Below are 14,734 nucleotides of genomic sequence, written 5' to 3'. Positions count from 1 at the left end.
TTTAACGATAGGTGGATTCCGTGTAAATATGTTTTACGCTCGAAATTTGGTAAATGCGAAGATTTCACTCTGATATTATATTATCGCCAGAATATGTCTAGAATCTTTTGCGACAGACGCGACAGTTTGGCATTTCTGGCAGTGATTCCTTATTTAATTATTTTTAATTCGTCCCAATGTGATTTACTTATTATGGACTTGTACGTACTATTGTTAGAGTATATTGAGAGTTTCTTGAGACGCACGTACATCCGCTGTATAGGTAACCCTTTAGATACATACAACAATTTATTCCAATTATAGAAAACTGATCTTTTGACATTGTTGAAAAAGACGAGTAGCTTTTCCATACGTTACAGTTATTCGATACATGACACAAAGTCATCCTATAAAGTGAATCACGTGTTATTTAATATATATACGTCAATTCTATGATCCTATTAAACTTCTCCTAAATTTCCAGTTAAATTTTCTTCCAAGTTCAGTTTAATAAATAATACCTCTGCATCTTTTCGCTCCGCATCGTATCGAAAGAAATACGACAAAACTTCAGAAACCTAAGGAAGATGATGGTTTAATTCTGATAATTCTAATAAAAAATCGGTTTATTTCTGTACGTTCAACCTTATTTTGCACGCCATAAATATTCATTCGCCGTCAGGTTTATCATACTCGGGTTAACTCGTTATTAATCGACGTCGAGTCACGACGCAGCGCTGGAATTCATTAGCGACTACCGGTTCCTAAAAACATGGCCGCCGACTTGGAGCTGGGCCGCACGAATCACGCCAAAGTCGACGAGAGAAATAAAGCGAAAAGGAGGCCGGATAATACGTAGGGAGTAGCCGGAAACGACCCAAGACTCGGCGGTTTATAAACGGCACGCCGAGGCAACGAAGAAAGGCCGGTTAACTTGGAGTAAATTTTCCAGAATAATTTGAAAGATCCACGGAATTAGCAACTTGGTCGTTCGTTTCGGTGGACATATTTTAACGAAGAGAAATACGTATTCTTCGCTACTCCTTCTTCTTTCTTTTTCTTTCTTTCTCTTTTTCATTTTTTCTCTTTCTTCTTTTTTTGAGGGGGGGGGGCGGATTAGGCTGCAATTCTCTCGAGAGGAATCGACGAGTCGAAATGTCAAACGATAACGGTGTTAGAAACGAAAATTTTTAGTAAAAATAATAAAATGCTTGTGTTAATGTTCTTACTTTTCTTTCATTTACTTATCACTTGAAAGCTGACTTTCATGCGTTTTATCATCTTTGAATTTTTCTTTGTAGATTTTAAGGCGGTATAATAAATAAATGGTGTATAATTTTTGTTTCGATCGTTTAAACTTACTTGCTTGTAATACATTTTTCAAGATTCTTCTTTCACACCGATTTCGAAGAGAAAGCTCAATGTAAAAATTGATTAAGAAAACTGATCAGTGAACCATGTAGCAACGAAATTTTTTGTCTCTTACAATTTGCAACGCTTGGCGTTGAGCTTCGTGTTGGACGTTTATTTTAAGAGTTAAACTTTAAGAATGGAATTTCCATACAGCAGAAAGAAAAGTTGGCCAGACTATAAGTGGAAATACCGTGAAAGAATCCCTTATCTCGAATGGCGCTCTTTTAAACGCTTGTCTCTCGTTCGTTCGCGACATCTATTCTCGAAAACCAAAGCTCTTCGACCCAGCGAAATATCATTTTTCTCCGGAATAACCAATTTGCATTTTTTATAGGAAAGACGTAATAATCATAGACGGCGTGTTTTTAGTAACTCGAACACCTTTTTCGATTGTTAATTAATATATCGAAAATGACCAATCAGCAGTCTGGAATCACCGATAGTATGCATCCTTTTTTTCTAGATACGAAGGAATACGTGTTTAACAAATAATTCTTTGAAGGACGAATAGCTTTAGTCATTTATAATTTATCTCGCTTCTTGTTACTTTCATTCCATCTTACTCGCGTACAAATTGCTAATATTATTAATATTCGTGGTTTCTCGCGCGTTTCCTGTGCATCGTGGTAGCCAAACATCGGGGAAAATTAACGATCGCGGCCGAAATTTCTTGGAACGTTTCTAGACAGAGCAGACGCTAAATTACCGTGTTATTTACAAGAGAAAAGCGCTTTCACGTATTCTACGTATTGTACGTACATATTATTCGTATTAGAAATCCGTTAATACCAGCGCTTCTCGTCCATAGTCACGATGTCAGACTGATAAAAATGACACGCTAATACAATACGATATAACGTGGCTAACAGACGATAATGGCGTCAGACGACGACCGACGTGTTTTACGTGTTTTGTAAGAATATTTCAACGTGGAGAAAGATTTTCCGAGGAAAACTTGACACGACTGCATCTTAAAGCCCGAACATTGTGAAAACCAAAATGATCGGAACGAGTTACAGAAATTGCTGGAATACATATAGAGAGACATTGCATTTGCTGACCTATTCAGATACATTTTTCTGCAAACTGTGCTAAATATTCCTTTCTTAATTTGTTACCAAAAGTATTTGAACGCGTGCCATGGAAAACTTTTATATCCATATTATATGCGTAATCATGTTATCGTACGTTTATCGTATTAAATCGTATCGTTACTGCACGCGTAATAATGTTAATATCTCTGACATTAAAAGTTTTTGGTGGGAACAGAAGAGAATAGAAACATTTTAAACCTGCAGGATATATTCACTTGTATCGATGATGCGCAGCGTTCGAAACGCGGCTTCACAGCGTCGAGGAAAAAAGCGATTCAAGATTCTTGGTTGGTTGCTCGTAAATCACGCCGAGGAACGCACGGTCCGGACGCGATAAATCTACGCGAGAATTTTTAATCCGTGGAAAAATGGAATGGCACCGAGGAACATCGTCGAGAAAATAGGAAACCGAGTTGCTTCGAGTGGGAATAGTTTTCGTGGTTAGGATCTAGAAAGGTCTGGAGAAACTTCTTCTCGATTATCGACTTATATCGATGGCCTTGCCGCATCTTTGCCGAGTTAAAAAGCCTTTCGTTTTTTAAATGTGAAACCTTTGTTGACGACTGTTTTATAAATTTACGCACATGTATGTTTATTCTGAAAAATATATAATTCTTAGCTATACATATTACATAATTCCACTGTTCACTAATTTCTTTATTTCATTATATATTTTACATACCCTAGGTGCATGATTAATATTCCATTCTGAAGAAATAAATAATAGAAATGAATAAAGTTTATTTATCGGAAAAAAGGACATAAATAATAATAGTAAATTCTCAGATAAATTTAAAAAGTAGCAGATACTCGAACTAACATTGCCTCTCTTCTATGCTTTTTCATTTATAAAATTGTTCGATGTGGCTTCCGAACGACTCAAATATAGTATATTATATCTCTCGTACATATTCTGGACGATATTTTACAACGTTTAATATTTTCACGAACGAACAAGTTTTCAAACACGCAAGTTCTACATTTGCAATGTCAACGTTCTTTTCTTGGCAATACCTTACTTTTTCTAACTTATATCTTACATTTTTCGGAAAACTATTTCCACAAACACAAAAATCAAGCGACAAACAGCATATGTTCGCGTATATTGCTCCGTTATATTCAAAAAGAGAAAGAAGAAGGATAGAAAATAACTCGGAAGATCGAGATGACGTTTCTTGTCTCATCTTCGCTAATTAACCTAGCAATTTGCGAATTTCTACATCAACATCGATTTCCATCCGTTCCCAGCAATATTCCTCATCTACGCTAGACTGTTCGTCCCATCGCATATGCGTCCGTGCAATCTCATCCCCGCTAGAAGCTCTGTTCTGTACACTTTCTTCTTTTTTCCTCCTTTTTTCTCTTTTTTCTCTTTTTCTTTCTTTTTTTTCATCCATTTCTTTTCGGCGAGAAAGCGGTCATCGGTGACGAGGTCCGGTTCTAACGAAGCCACACGGAGAACAGAACGAAGGGGTGATTTCCAGTTGGTTTGCGTGGGTGAGCTTACAAGCTCACATCATTAGAGTCTTTGTGCCGCGACACGAGAGGACGCTTTCAGTTCGTTTCACAGCCTCTGAAACTCCACCGCGCCGGCATAATTCTTACGCTCTGCCCGTGCCGCCATTGATACTACCCTGTGGGCCGCTAGGGAAAATCATTACGGTACGCAACACTGCCATTTATCCGAAAACACTCTTTTCTCTCCTCTCTTTCTTCTTTTTTATCTGGAAAAGAAATCCCCTTTTAGCAAAATTATCTCGTTGTAGACTGAACGGCACGATCGATTTACAGAGTGCGATTATCTCTTCCGATCAAAACGTATTCACTTTGAGGATTTTATGCGTTACGGAATTTTCAACATTGCGGTGCTTCGAATGGAATAAGCTGCATCGTTTAGAATGGTATTCGTTAACTCTTATATTACCTATATTGATATATGATACTATATGATTACCTATATTTTGAAGTTTTCTCGAAGTGAATTTTAAGTTTCATGCGCTCATTTAAGACTGATCTTCTGCAACTGACAGTGCCGTTGTCGTATACACTATAATTAGCAATTATTGCCATTCATCTCTTCGGGAAAAGGAAAAAGGAATTAATCAAATCGAATTTTTATTTTCATAATTGAATCGTTACATACATACATATATATTGGAGACAATGGTTATTCCTCCAAGTTCTACGGATTGTCAAACTCGTTATTGTATTCTTTTCAATGGGATAAAGCGAATCTCTCGCGAGATTACTTGTTAATTGACTTTTCTAAACGAGATATTTCACATTGAAATTGCTGAATCTGTCGAGATTTTTATTCGCTTATTACATATATCGTAGTAGATCTATCTGGCTTTCTCTTAATGGCTTCGATTCACTAAAAATTATATTTTACAATTTATTACAAAGAACTGTGGCTATTATTCCTTTGAAAAAGAGAGGTAAATTTTTGACTAAATTATAATTAACTGATTTTTAACTAAAAGAAGAAAAAGAAGAGAGGGGAAAAGAAAAATATGATTGTTAAAGTCGAAACATTTAAAATTCCAATTATGTGTATTTAACAAATATTACATCAGCTAATGGTGACTACAATTTAGTTGGAGATATCTTGTGGCAACGTAATGTGGAACGATGTTTGAAAATTGGGCAGTCGGAGAAATCGACGGTAGAATAGGATCGTGTATAGGTCGCATTGGGTCGAGCATCTTGTACGCAGTAGAATAGATTCATGCTTGGTCAGTCGGACCACAGTAGAATACGTAGCTCTCGCTCGAGTATTCAGCGTTGGAGGTCTATTCAGCTGGCAGCTAGTGGAGTAGTATTATGCGTGGTCAGACATAGAACGGATAGAATGGACAAGTGCGAGACCGAAATTATTCAAAGGTACAAGTGCCTGATCGGACGTTGGGCGTGCAAGTTGCGACTGTACCTAGTCAGATACCTGTGAAATATGTCTATCTGCTACCATAGGTATTTCATAGGATATCGTGAAATATACTCACGATTTAAAACACAGTAATATAAATTATATACTACATCTTTGGAAATAATTATTCTAGTTTTTTAAGAATATTTTTACGTATATTTCGAATATTTCGCTATATTTTAAAATCCGCTATCACATATTTCTTGTATATTTTAATAATCGATTTTCGCCACTACAAGACAAATTTTTGCAACTTTTACGACCGACAAATCACCACCTATAGCTAAAGTTTCGTTCTATTCCATCGTACATACATATAACTACTAACCGAACAACTTTTACCATTTCTATGACCAGTTCCAGAAATCTAAATTCCACATTTCTACTTATATTCAAGTTTACAGAAAGCGGAACGATTTCTCGGGACCCGTAATTTGTAAAGTAAGTTGTAATTTGTAATCTATCTTTTCAAACTCTTAAACGTTCACACATTTCTTTTCTCTTTTGCTATACGCGAAAATCTTGGCCAATGTAGCACTTTCCTCCAACTCCGTTCTCGAGACGTTCGATAGTGATCTATCCAGTTGCCGGAACAGAAATCTGCAATTCAAAGGTATGACTGACCGGTTGTTTGGTCAGGACGGAAATTAAACGACCGAGCTGGCCCTTAATCCTCCACCTTGGCATCCGCGATGCTTGACAATTTGGATTTCCTTTCGCCAGTAGTATCACAATTTCTAAATCGTCAAGTAGAATCCTCTCTTCGATGCCAGAGAAAAAGTTTCTTGGGTAGCGATTCTGTTTTTCCGGAAAGCCTTCTAACTCGAACCTTCCCCTCTTCTTTTTATCATCTTTTTAATTCTATTCGATACGATATTGCGTCACCTATTACAAGGCTGTATTTGACGACACGAGGATTTAGAGAATAATATCTTCGCGTTTGACTGCTTTTCCAGATTTTATTCGTTATACCGTTGAGATTTTCTTGACAACTTTTATTTATTCGGAGATTGAATTTTTCGTATCTTGGAGGCTTACGATGAATTTTTAACTAGTTTGGAGATCGCGTGCTTGGAAATGTGTTATATTGGAATTGTTTATTTTACTCGAAAATTCGATTTTTCGATGATTTGGAATGTTTGATAGCGCAAGTTCGGTAAAAGTTGATGATTCGGATAGAACAATAGATGGGTCTTTAATATCAGAGTTGGAAAATTAAAAATTTCATTAAGGAAACGAACAGCTCTATCTTTTTCTAAAACTCGAAGAAATAAGTCACAACTTTTAATTATTTGAAATATTATAACAATTTTGAAGACGACTGTGTTTGGTCGTCTCTGAAGATGTTTAGCGACATATTGTTACATATGCATTCTCTGTTTTATTCTTTGAAATCTACCAAGACTCAGGAAAAGTTGCTTCGCGTTTCACTAGATTTATAGAAGTCTGATACTTTTGATATTTTTACTTTTAATATTTTTACTTTTGGTCGTACGTATTCGAGGTATCCAGTATTTTTGAAGATTCATGATTTCTTTTTTTTTTTTTTCTTAAAAATTTTCTTTAAAATAGTTTTCAACCTTTCACGCGTAGTTCCCTATAGAAATGTTTTTTCCAACCAATAGACAACTATAATAAAAATCTTGCAAATTTCAATATCGTGAACAAGATCTCGCTTCATTTAACGTAAACACCAAGAATTCGAATCCCATCGAGATCATAAAATAGTTTACAGTAGGAAACGAGCAATAAGCGAGTCGAAGGGGGACTGATTAAAATCAGCTTCAACTCTGGTCTCGAAAACAATGGAAACTTCTCTCTCTACTTGGAGCGAGAAAGAGGAAAAAGAAAAAAAAAAGAAAAGAAAGAAAAAAAGACAGTGCCACCTGATTCGAAGGTTCTCAACCGTAAAACGAGCGTTAATTTAACGGAGTACGCTCGACAAAGTTGGCGCATCGCGAATCTCTCTGACGATTACTTCGCGCGAACTCGAAAGCGTAAAAGAGAGGACGAAATGGGAAAAAATTGCTGACGCTTCCGTGACGCCGCGGCATGCCGTATTCCTCAAATGAGAAAATCCTACAAAGAAGTTTGTGAGCCTTGCCCGCATTGCCGAATTTTGTTTTACTTTGCAAATTGAGTTGATAAACATTTTTTCTTTTCTTTTTTTTTTTTAACAAAAAGGAATGAAATAAAAATAGAAAATCCGTAAGATGGCGACATTGCATAGAACTAATATGATTTCTTTATCGTGAGTTTTTAAGTGTAACAATCTTTACGGAAGAAGAGTTCTTGTTGTTTTATAGAAAGCTTCTAAATTGTAAGGACTTTTCATTAGTAGTTGGTAGTACCAACGTAGTAACACCTCTTACGATTAGAGCGCTTTTTTTCGTACAAGTATCTGTTTTCGTTATTACAACAAAGAAACTAAATTATGAAAATTACAGACAGATTAATAGAAAAATCAATATCATGTTGTACATATAAAATGCTCTTAAGCATAAAAATACAACTAAAATCCACTTAGTGCTATCGTTGTAACCTTCCTTCACCCTTGACCGGACACGTTATCGCTCACTGTACACGATTCTCTGTTCTGCATCGGTAGATCTTCTCCCAATTCTTACCATTATGAATGCCTACCCATAAGAGAATCTGGCAGTAAGCATTCGCTTCTTTCAAGAATATATCAAGAACGCGCGAGCGAGCCTTGATATCTCGAGAAAGGAGTCGGCTATCGCGTATTCCATTTCTTAGAACGTGACAATGGCCGCAGGCAGCTAGAGTTCCATCGGCTTCCACACGGCTTCTTTCGTCGAGTTTTACGCGCTTTTGTCGTCGCGTCCACTTCTCTCCTCTCCTCTCCTCTCCTCTCTCCTCTCTCCTCTTCCTTTCCTTCTCTCCATCGTTTCTCGCAACACGGTCGTTAATTAACCCGACCCGCTCCTCCATTGATCTCGGTATTGTAGCGAACGTTCCCCTCCACGTGGCTGATGGTCGCTGTGAAAACATAATCAGCCGCGGGCTGCATCCGGCTGTGTTTGCTCTCTCGTCTTCGTTGTAAGACGTCTTGGTGTAATGTATAGGTTTGGAAAGGCGGAAAGGATACGACGAAGTTGGAGATGGTTGATCGATCGATGGTGCGACTCGAAATATTTTTACAATTTTTCCTTCTTTTTTCCTTTATCTTAAAGGAACTTCACACAATGTATAATTATACAATATACAAAGTATAATTAAGATTAACATTTTATATATATATTTACATTATACATACATCAATTTACAATATACATATATCAACGTACTTATATTATCGAAATATTATTTTATTTATTTCCCATTTTACCGGTGCACCGGTGTACCGTCTTACTCTGACACTAACAATACGTTCCCTTCTATTGCACTGAGATAGAAAATTTATCTACATAAACTATTAGTTACTGTATATGAAATTACAATTAGAAGTTGCACGGAACAGGATTTTCTTACCCACGAGTAAAACACCGTCGATTAATATCGCGAATTTGTTATTGGTTACTGAGAATCTTGATATGAAAAGCTCGTGAAAGACTCGACATCTGATACCGCGAATGAAATTTCGTTTCTTCATGGACCACACACCACACGTATCGTCGTCAAACATAACCTAAAATCCACCGTACCTATGTACGAGACAGACGCCCAGTTACGATGAACAAACCACGTTTTTAATTGCAATTTGAAAACGACTCGAGGAACAGACGAGGTCGAGAAACAGCCGGGAAACGTGACGCCCAGGAAAGCAATTAATTACTGTGATTACACTGCAATGACTACGGTAGGGAAACGAAAAGGAATTAAAACGATAAAAAATCTCGTTTCTCCTCTTCAAACAATTCCACGTTCGAGGCCAACGTGTCCCTCTCGTTGATGAGAAATAAAATTCCTTTCTATCCTCTCATCCCCTCAAAGATCCATCAGGAAATACTGTAAAACATTGAAACAAACGAACGTAGATGAAACGACACGCGAAATATAACTACTTTTCGCTCATGGAATCTAAATGATTAAATCTCGAACCAACGAATTCAAAGATTTCTCGTCATCCGTACGGATTTTCGCCTCCACGGTATCTATAAATAAAACCAACAATTCTTAGTAGCTACGAATCGAATTAAGAAAACTACGTACTCGTAAAAAAAGCAACTTTTCCTCAAATATCGTTTTTCACAAAAATAAAATACAATCCCTATCTTGAAAATCTATAGGATATCAGCATCGATCGCGACGATGACGTATAAGCAATTCCATAAGACACTTCCAGCTCGAAGAAATCTCTTCCATTCAAATAGAGGATTACTGGAGGTCGTGGAAATGGTATACAAAACGGTCGCTGGAAAATAGTCTATCGGCTGTAAAACCGCCGAGAAAATCCTGGTTCGACGGGAATTCGTGAAATTTTGATAGGCAAGTACGGTCGCGAATCATCTGCCACCGGATAAACTTTATCTCCGCCGCGTCGTTCAGACCGGACGGCGTAACTTGGTTAATTTTCCGCGAACAAAAGGGCCAACTTCCAATAGACGAATGGAATTACCGGCAGCAAAGCCCCAAGTTTGGAATTTGGTTGTGCTGGTTGGAGCAGTGATTAACTCGATCTGTGAATGTTTGTTACAGGAAGTTTGAATTAATTGAGAGGTGAAATTAGTAATGAATGAATAAAGAAAAACTGACGATTATTACATAGGATATCTTGCATAGGACAGATTAACAACAATTTTACAGCTATAAATCAATTAATCGACGTTAATTCTAAATTGCACGGGCGATTCAATTTGTTGAAAATAATTAACAATAAAATAATTAAACAACTAACTTCGTAGAGGCCAAGGGTGACGAAAACAAAGAGTATTTCAACATTATGGTAAACGAGATTTTTAGAATGTTGAAATTCAAAGCTGCTTTTCTGTAAAAATAAAAGAAAAAGGAACAGTTGATATTTCTAATGTTAAGAAAGTAATAACAGTAAAGTTTTTACTTTTGATGATGCAAAATTTTTTAGTCAATTTCTACTAGCATGGGGATAGTACTCGATGATCGAGAGGACGTATATCTCAAAGTGAAAAGCGAAAGATCGGGGTGGAGACTGGAATGTTAAGCATCAGTAACCCTCTTTTGCTTCCTCTTTCCTTGTGAGAGAACGCTAGCATTCCTCTTCTTTCTTTTAGCCACTACAAAAAATTTAGGTAAATCCTCAAGTTTCAGGACTCGCAATTGTTCAAATTTTCCAAAAATGTTTAAACATTCGCGGTCTACATTGATAGTTACATGTGTCACTGTTCCGTCTTTACCGAAGAAAGGGGTTAACAGGAGTGTTATCTTGCTAAAATTACCAAAGGTGAAACCATTCTTCCATGTTCTGGAACATGAAAAAAGCCGGTATCAGGTATCTCACGCCCTTCGCCGCAACGACTCAGCTGCTCGTAATTATCGGGACAGAACGCTCAGGGTCGCGACTCGCGCGCTTTTGTTTCGCACGCCGCCGGAAATAGTCAGTAGTTGAAATACCCCCGGCGACGCGACGGAGGCTGGCGGGTAAGCGGAACGCCGCGCCACGCCAGCGAATTAGCTGACCGAAAAGGAAAAGGGACACCAACGGGGGTGAGCGGAGAGTCGAAGAGCTGAAAACTCGGTGGAATCGAGCTTTTGAAGAGTCTTGCGAGTCAGCTAGTTTTGCTCTTGTCACTCGCTGAAATATTAGAGCGCAAGTATGTCCGATTCAGATTAACGCTAGCCCGTCTGGCTTGTACTTTCCATGAATTTTCGCGAACGTTCTCCCGAGGACATGTCCCTTTTCCCTTTTTACCTTTGCTATGAATTCTTTCTAACAAACGATTTCTTCTTTTTTTCATTTTTTCTATTTTTTTTTTTTTTTTTTTTTTTTTGTTCTCTTTCAGCTCTTTTCTGGTTTTAAAGGAACGACTAGACTCTCGTATCTGTTCAAAGAAACGGGACTCGGGTCAGTAAAAAATTCTCTTCGGAGATTGAGAATTTTTACTGCTTATATGTACTTTACACGTCCAAATTTCGCATCTTAGGTTATAATGTGATTTTGCTTTGTTGCTTTGACGGACCGAGTATCGAGTTGATCAAAATTGAATGAAAGATCGGAAGGCGCGTCAGTTTGGGTTCGACGAATTTTTGTTAAAATTTCTCCTAATTTCATAGGAACAGAAGTGAGGTGTTTGAGTTTCACGAAATTCGTTAGGTAAGGATTGTCCTTTGATCGTAGTAAATCAGGAGAACGATAAAAAAGTTTTCAACGAAATGACAATTGCCTCGATCCCGATCGACGAAAAATTAGCAGCTGACGTCAAAACTCTGTCGAATTTCATCGGCAGCCTCGTTATCCGTTTTTTATCGAGTTCATCGATCGACGTTCACGCTCCAGAAAATTGTTCGGTCACGAGTCAAGAGACAAACGCGACCAGAAGGATTTTCCTCCAAGATTGCTCAACCTATATCTCATAATGGAAAACCGATTGCAGGATTTGACCATTTATCCTGAAAGTGTTAAATCTTTTGTATATTATAACAAGTACAAGCACAAAAGTAGAAAATTAATACATTTTTAACGATTTACTAGAATACCTAAGATAAGGTGAAAATATCGTATTAAAAACGAAACGATCGTTTTGAATCTTTTTCTGAAAAATTGAGAACCCTCGACTAATAGCGCATATTTTGCGTAAGAATTTCTTAATAAACAAATTGCCATCAATACCTAAAAAGTTAATCGGTAAACAAAAAAGGCACATGCTATCGTATTAAAATTTGAGAATCTAAAATCGTATTTCAATTTGAGAATATTTAACGATTTTGCTCGATTCTAAAATAAACTGCTATCAATATCGTTGTAATAATAGTTATGTACGCCCAATACTCGTTTAATAGCCGAGCACAAGTGCAAATAGACCGTTGCGTCGCAATAATGTTGGTCACTTGAGTTGAAACGGAGTTTTCGTTGAAGTTTCACAAGGCCCGTAGGATCTTGACAATCTCTGGATGGTATCCGTGGCTGGAATCAAGCACGTCAATCGTAATACGTCGATTCGAGTTAAGGGATCGTACGACCGGACAGAGTTTCATTAGCATTTTGGTATCTGCAGTCGTTGATTTATGACGACTTTGACAGTTCCTCATGCGGTTCGCCGAGTTGCTAATCGTGAAAATGTGTCCAATGATTCGACGAGTGTCATGTTACTGTCGTTTAAAGTGAAAAGGGCTTCTGGAATAGATTTAGAAGAGTATTCTCTATTCATTTTTTATCGAAAGGATTGTTGTTCGATGATTTTGCTCTATCGTAATGTTTCGTGAGATTTTTAGGTTTTCCTTACGATTAACCCATCTTACAAAGTATCGCTATTTAAATATACGTATCTCCTTTTTTTTATTAAGAAATTCAGATTCATTGATAAATTATTTTTCCATTTTAGCGTGATATCTTTCATCTCCACTCGAGACTCGAAAAATCCGAAGCTCTAAAATAAAAAGCACCACATGAAAATCACACATCTATAGAAGAAAGTATCCAAAGAAAGCATAGAAGGCATCGGCGGGAGTATTGTCTATAGAAGAACTGAGACTCTCGAGAGACGTTTAAACAACCTAGACATCTCGCGACAATATTGCCCCGCACGCGTGACAATGGAAGAAGCCATTGACATTCTTGGCCCCATTGTTTCGTGGTGAACAAGTGGCCGTGTATCTAGCTGTCACGGTAGAAGTTACTTAGCAGGGAGAATAGATCAGCGGAGTGAGAGCGAGAGGCGCGCGCGCGCGTGTGTGTGTGTGTGAGTAGGCGCCTCATGCGTTTTCATTGTCACAGGCTAGAAAACAATACTGAATGCCTGTCACCGACTGTCGACTGTGGCCGTCGCGTGTATATCCGTAGTTAACGATGCTAAAACGCCGTATCAGAGGGAAATGAACGCCACTGTGCTTGGGGAAGTAACTTGCAAATGAGCGATTATATTCTTATCGCGATGACCGATCCAGTACGGTATGAAGTTAGCCCCCCATCTTTTAGATCTCTTATTTTTTGTTGTTATTCCATGTTGTTCTACATTTTTTTCACATCGTTCCATAAAAATAATGAATTATTTCGATAGGTTTCCGAAACCACCTCGAGAAAGTGAATTTTCTGATCGAAAGAGCAGTCGCTCCTATATATATATAATGATAATTCAGAATAAAGATTATGTTTATCCGATTAAGTAACAAGATCGATATTGTATTCAACTCTTGAAGGAAAGGAAATCGAATGGTTTCGGAAAGGCCAATAAGGTCCAAGAAGACCTTGCTTTCCATTAAAGACTCCGTGAACGATGACTCGCAAGTGAAGACTAATTATAAAGATATTTCAAGGATTGCCACTTGCGCGTTGTTCGTCTCGATCCATCAGTCACGGCCGTATTCTCGGTAACGTTTCCCTTGCTCGAGACACGACCGACTTTTCTTGAGATTTCGCTGTTTCGTAAGAAACTGGAGAATGATAGTTTCAGCTCGAGGAACGTGCACCAGTGATAAATAATCTTCTCTCGTCTGTCCAATTAATTTCACTGTTAGCAATATTGCTCGCCACTCGTACGACTCTTGTAAATCTTCATTCTGAACGCAGGTTATTGATTGCGTTTTTTTTTTTTTTTTTTTTTCTTTAAATTGATGGCCATTTGTCGTGTCGAGCTTCAGCTTCGATCGGTGCAGTTTCATCGCCCAGGAATTTTTCGTGGCTTTTATTGGGCGACGCGAGATCGATGGTGATGGATATGTCACTTTTACGAGTATATCGTGTTTAGCCTCATGGCAAAACCTTTTGACATTTTTTCTTTATATTTATATTTATCTTGCATTTAATTGCTAAGAAATTTACTTTGGCTTGAATTCAATTAAATTCTATCTGCTTTCGTTACTTTATAATATATCGATTCAAAATTAACAAAATTATGTACTAACCAATTACGTTACGAACTCGTTCGTTAATCTCTCTTTCATCGCGTATTCTATGAAATTTGCTTGCTTATTATTTCCACTATCTAGCCTTCGCTATCAGTCTTCCATTATCTTTGCAATTGTTTTTTCGCTCAGTGGTATCGCACGAATTTTACAATCGTATCAAACGCTTTAACGTCTACTTGTAGCTTAGTTTTTATCAATAAAAATTCTGCGGTTAAGAAGAGCATAACCTAAGAAACAAGAAGAATTATAAAGAAAGAATTAATTTTTTCATTTTTCAACATCAGCCTGTCAGTGGTCATAAGTAAACGCTGGTTATTTCTTG

At 37.5% G+C, this 14,734-nt stretch overlaps 2 protein-coding genes across 2 annotated transcripts in view; one reads left to right on the top strand and one right to left on the bottom strand.

Annotated features, from left to right (window-relative positions):
- Positions 1-14,734, top strand: part of LOC138184433 (U-scoloptoxin(05)-Sm1a) — a 67,138-nt gene that overhangs the window by 14,451 nt on the left and 37,953 nt on the right. The window lies entirely within an intron of this gene.
- The window catches only part of Mitofilin (inner membrane mitochondrial protein mitofilin), a 97,056-nt gene continuing 87,164 nt past the window's right edge, over positions 4,843-14,734 (bottom strand). The window contains exon 15 of the mRNA XM_069122339.1: positions 4,843-4,860. Coding sequence (XP_068978440.1) covers positions 4,858-4,860 — 3 coding nt within the window. The 3' untranslated portion in view covers positions 4,843-4,857. The remainder of the gene's footprint in view (positions 4,861-14,734) is intronic.

The sequence above is a fragment of the Bombus flavifrons genome, chromosome 10 (genome assembly GCF_040668555.2).
Source record: "Bombus flavifrons isolate JBK064 chromosome 10, iyBomFlav1_principal, whole genome shotgun sequence".
Taxonomy (NCBI): Eukaryota; Metazoa; Arthropoda; class Insecta; order Hymenoptera; family Apidae; genus Bombus; species Bombus flavifrons.
Note: the sequence above shows the minus strand (reverse complement) of the source record. Positions and strands in the feature narration are given on the sequence as shown.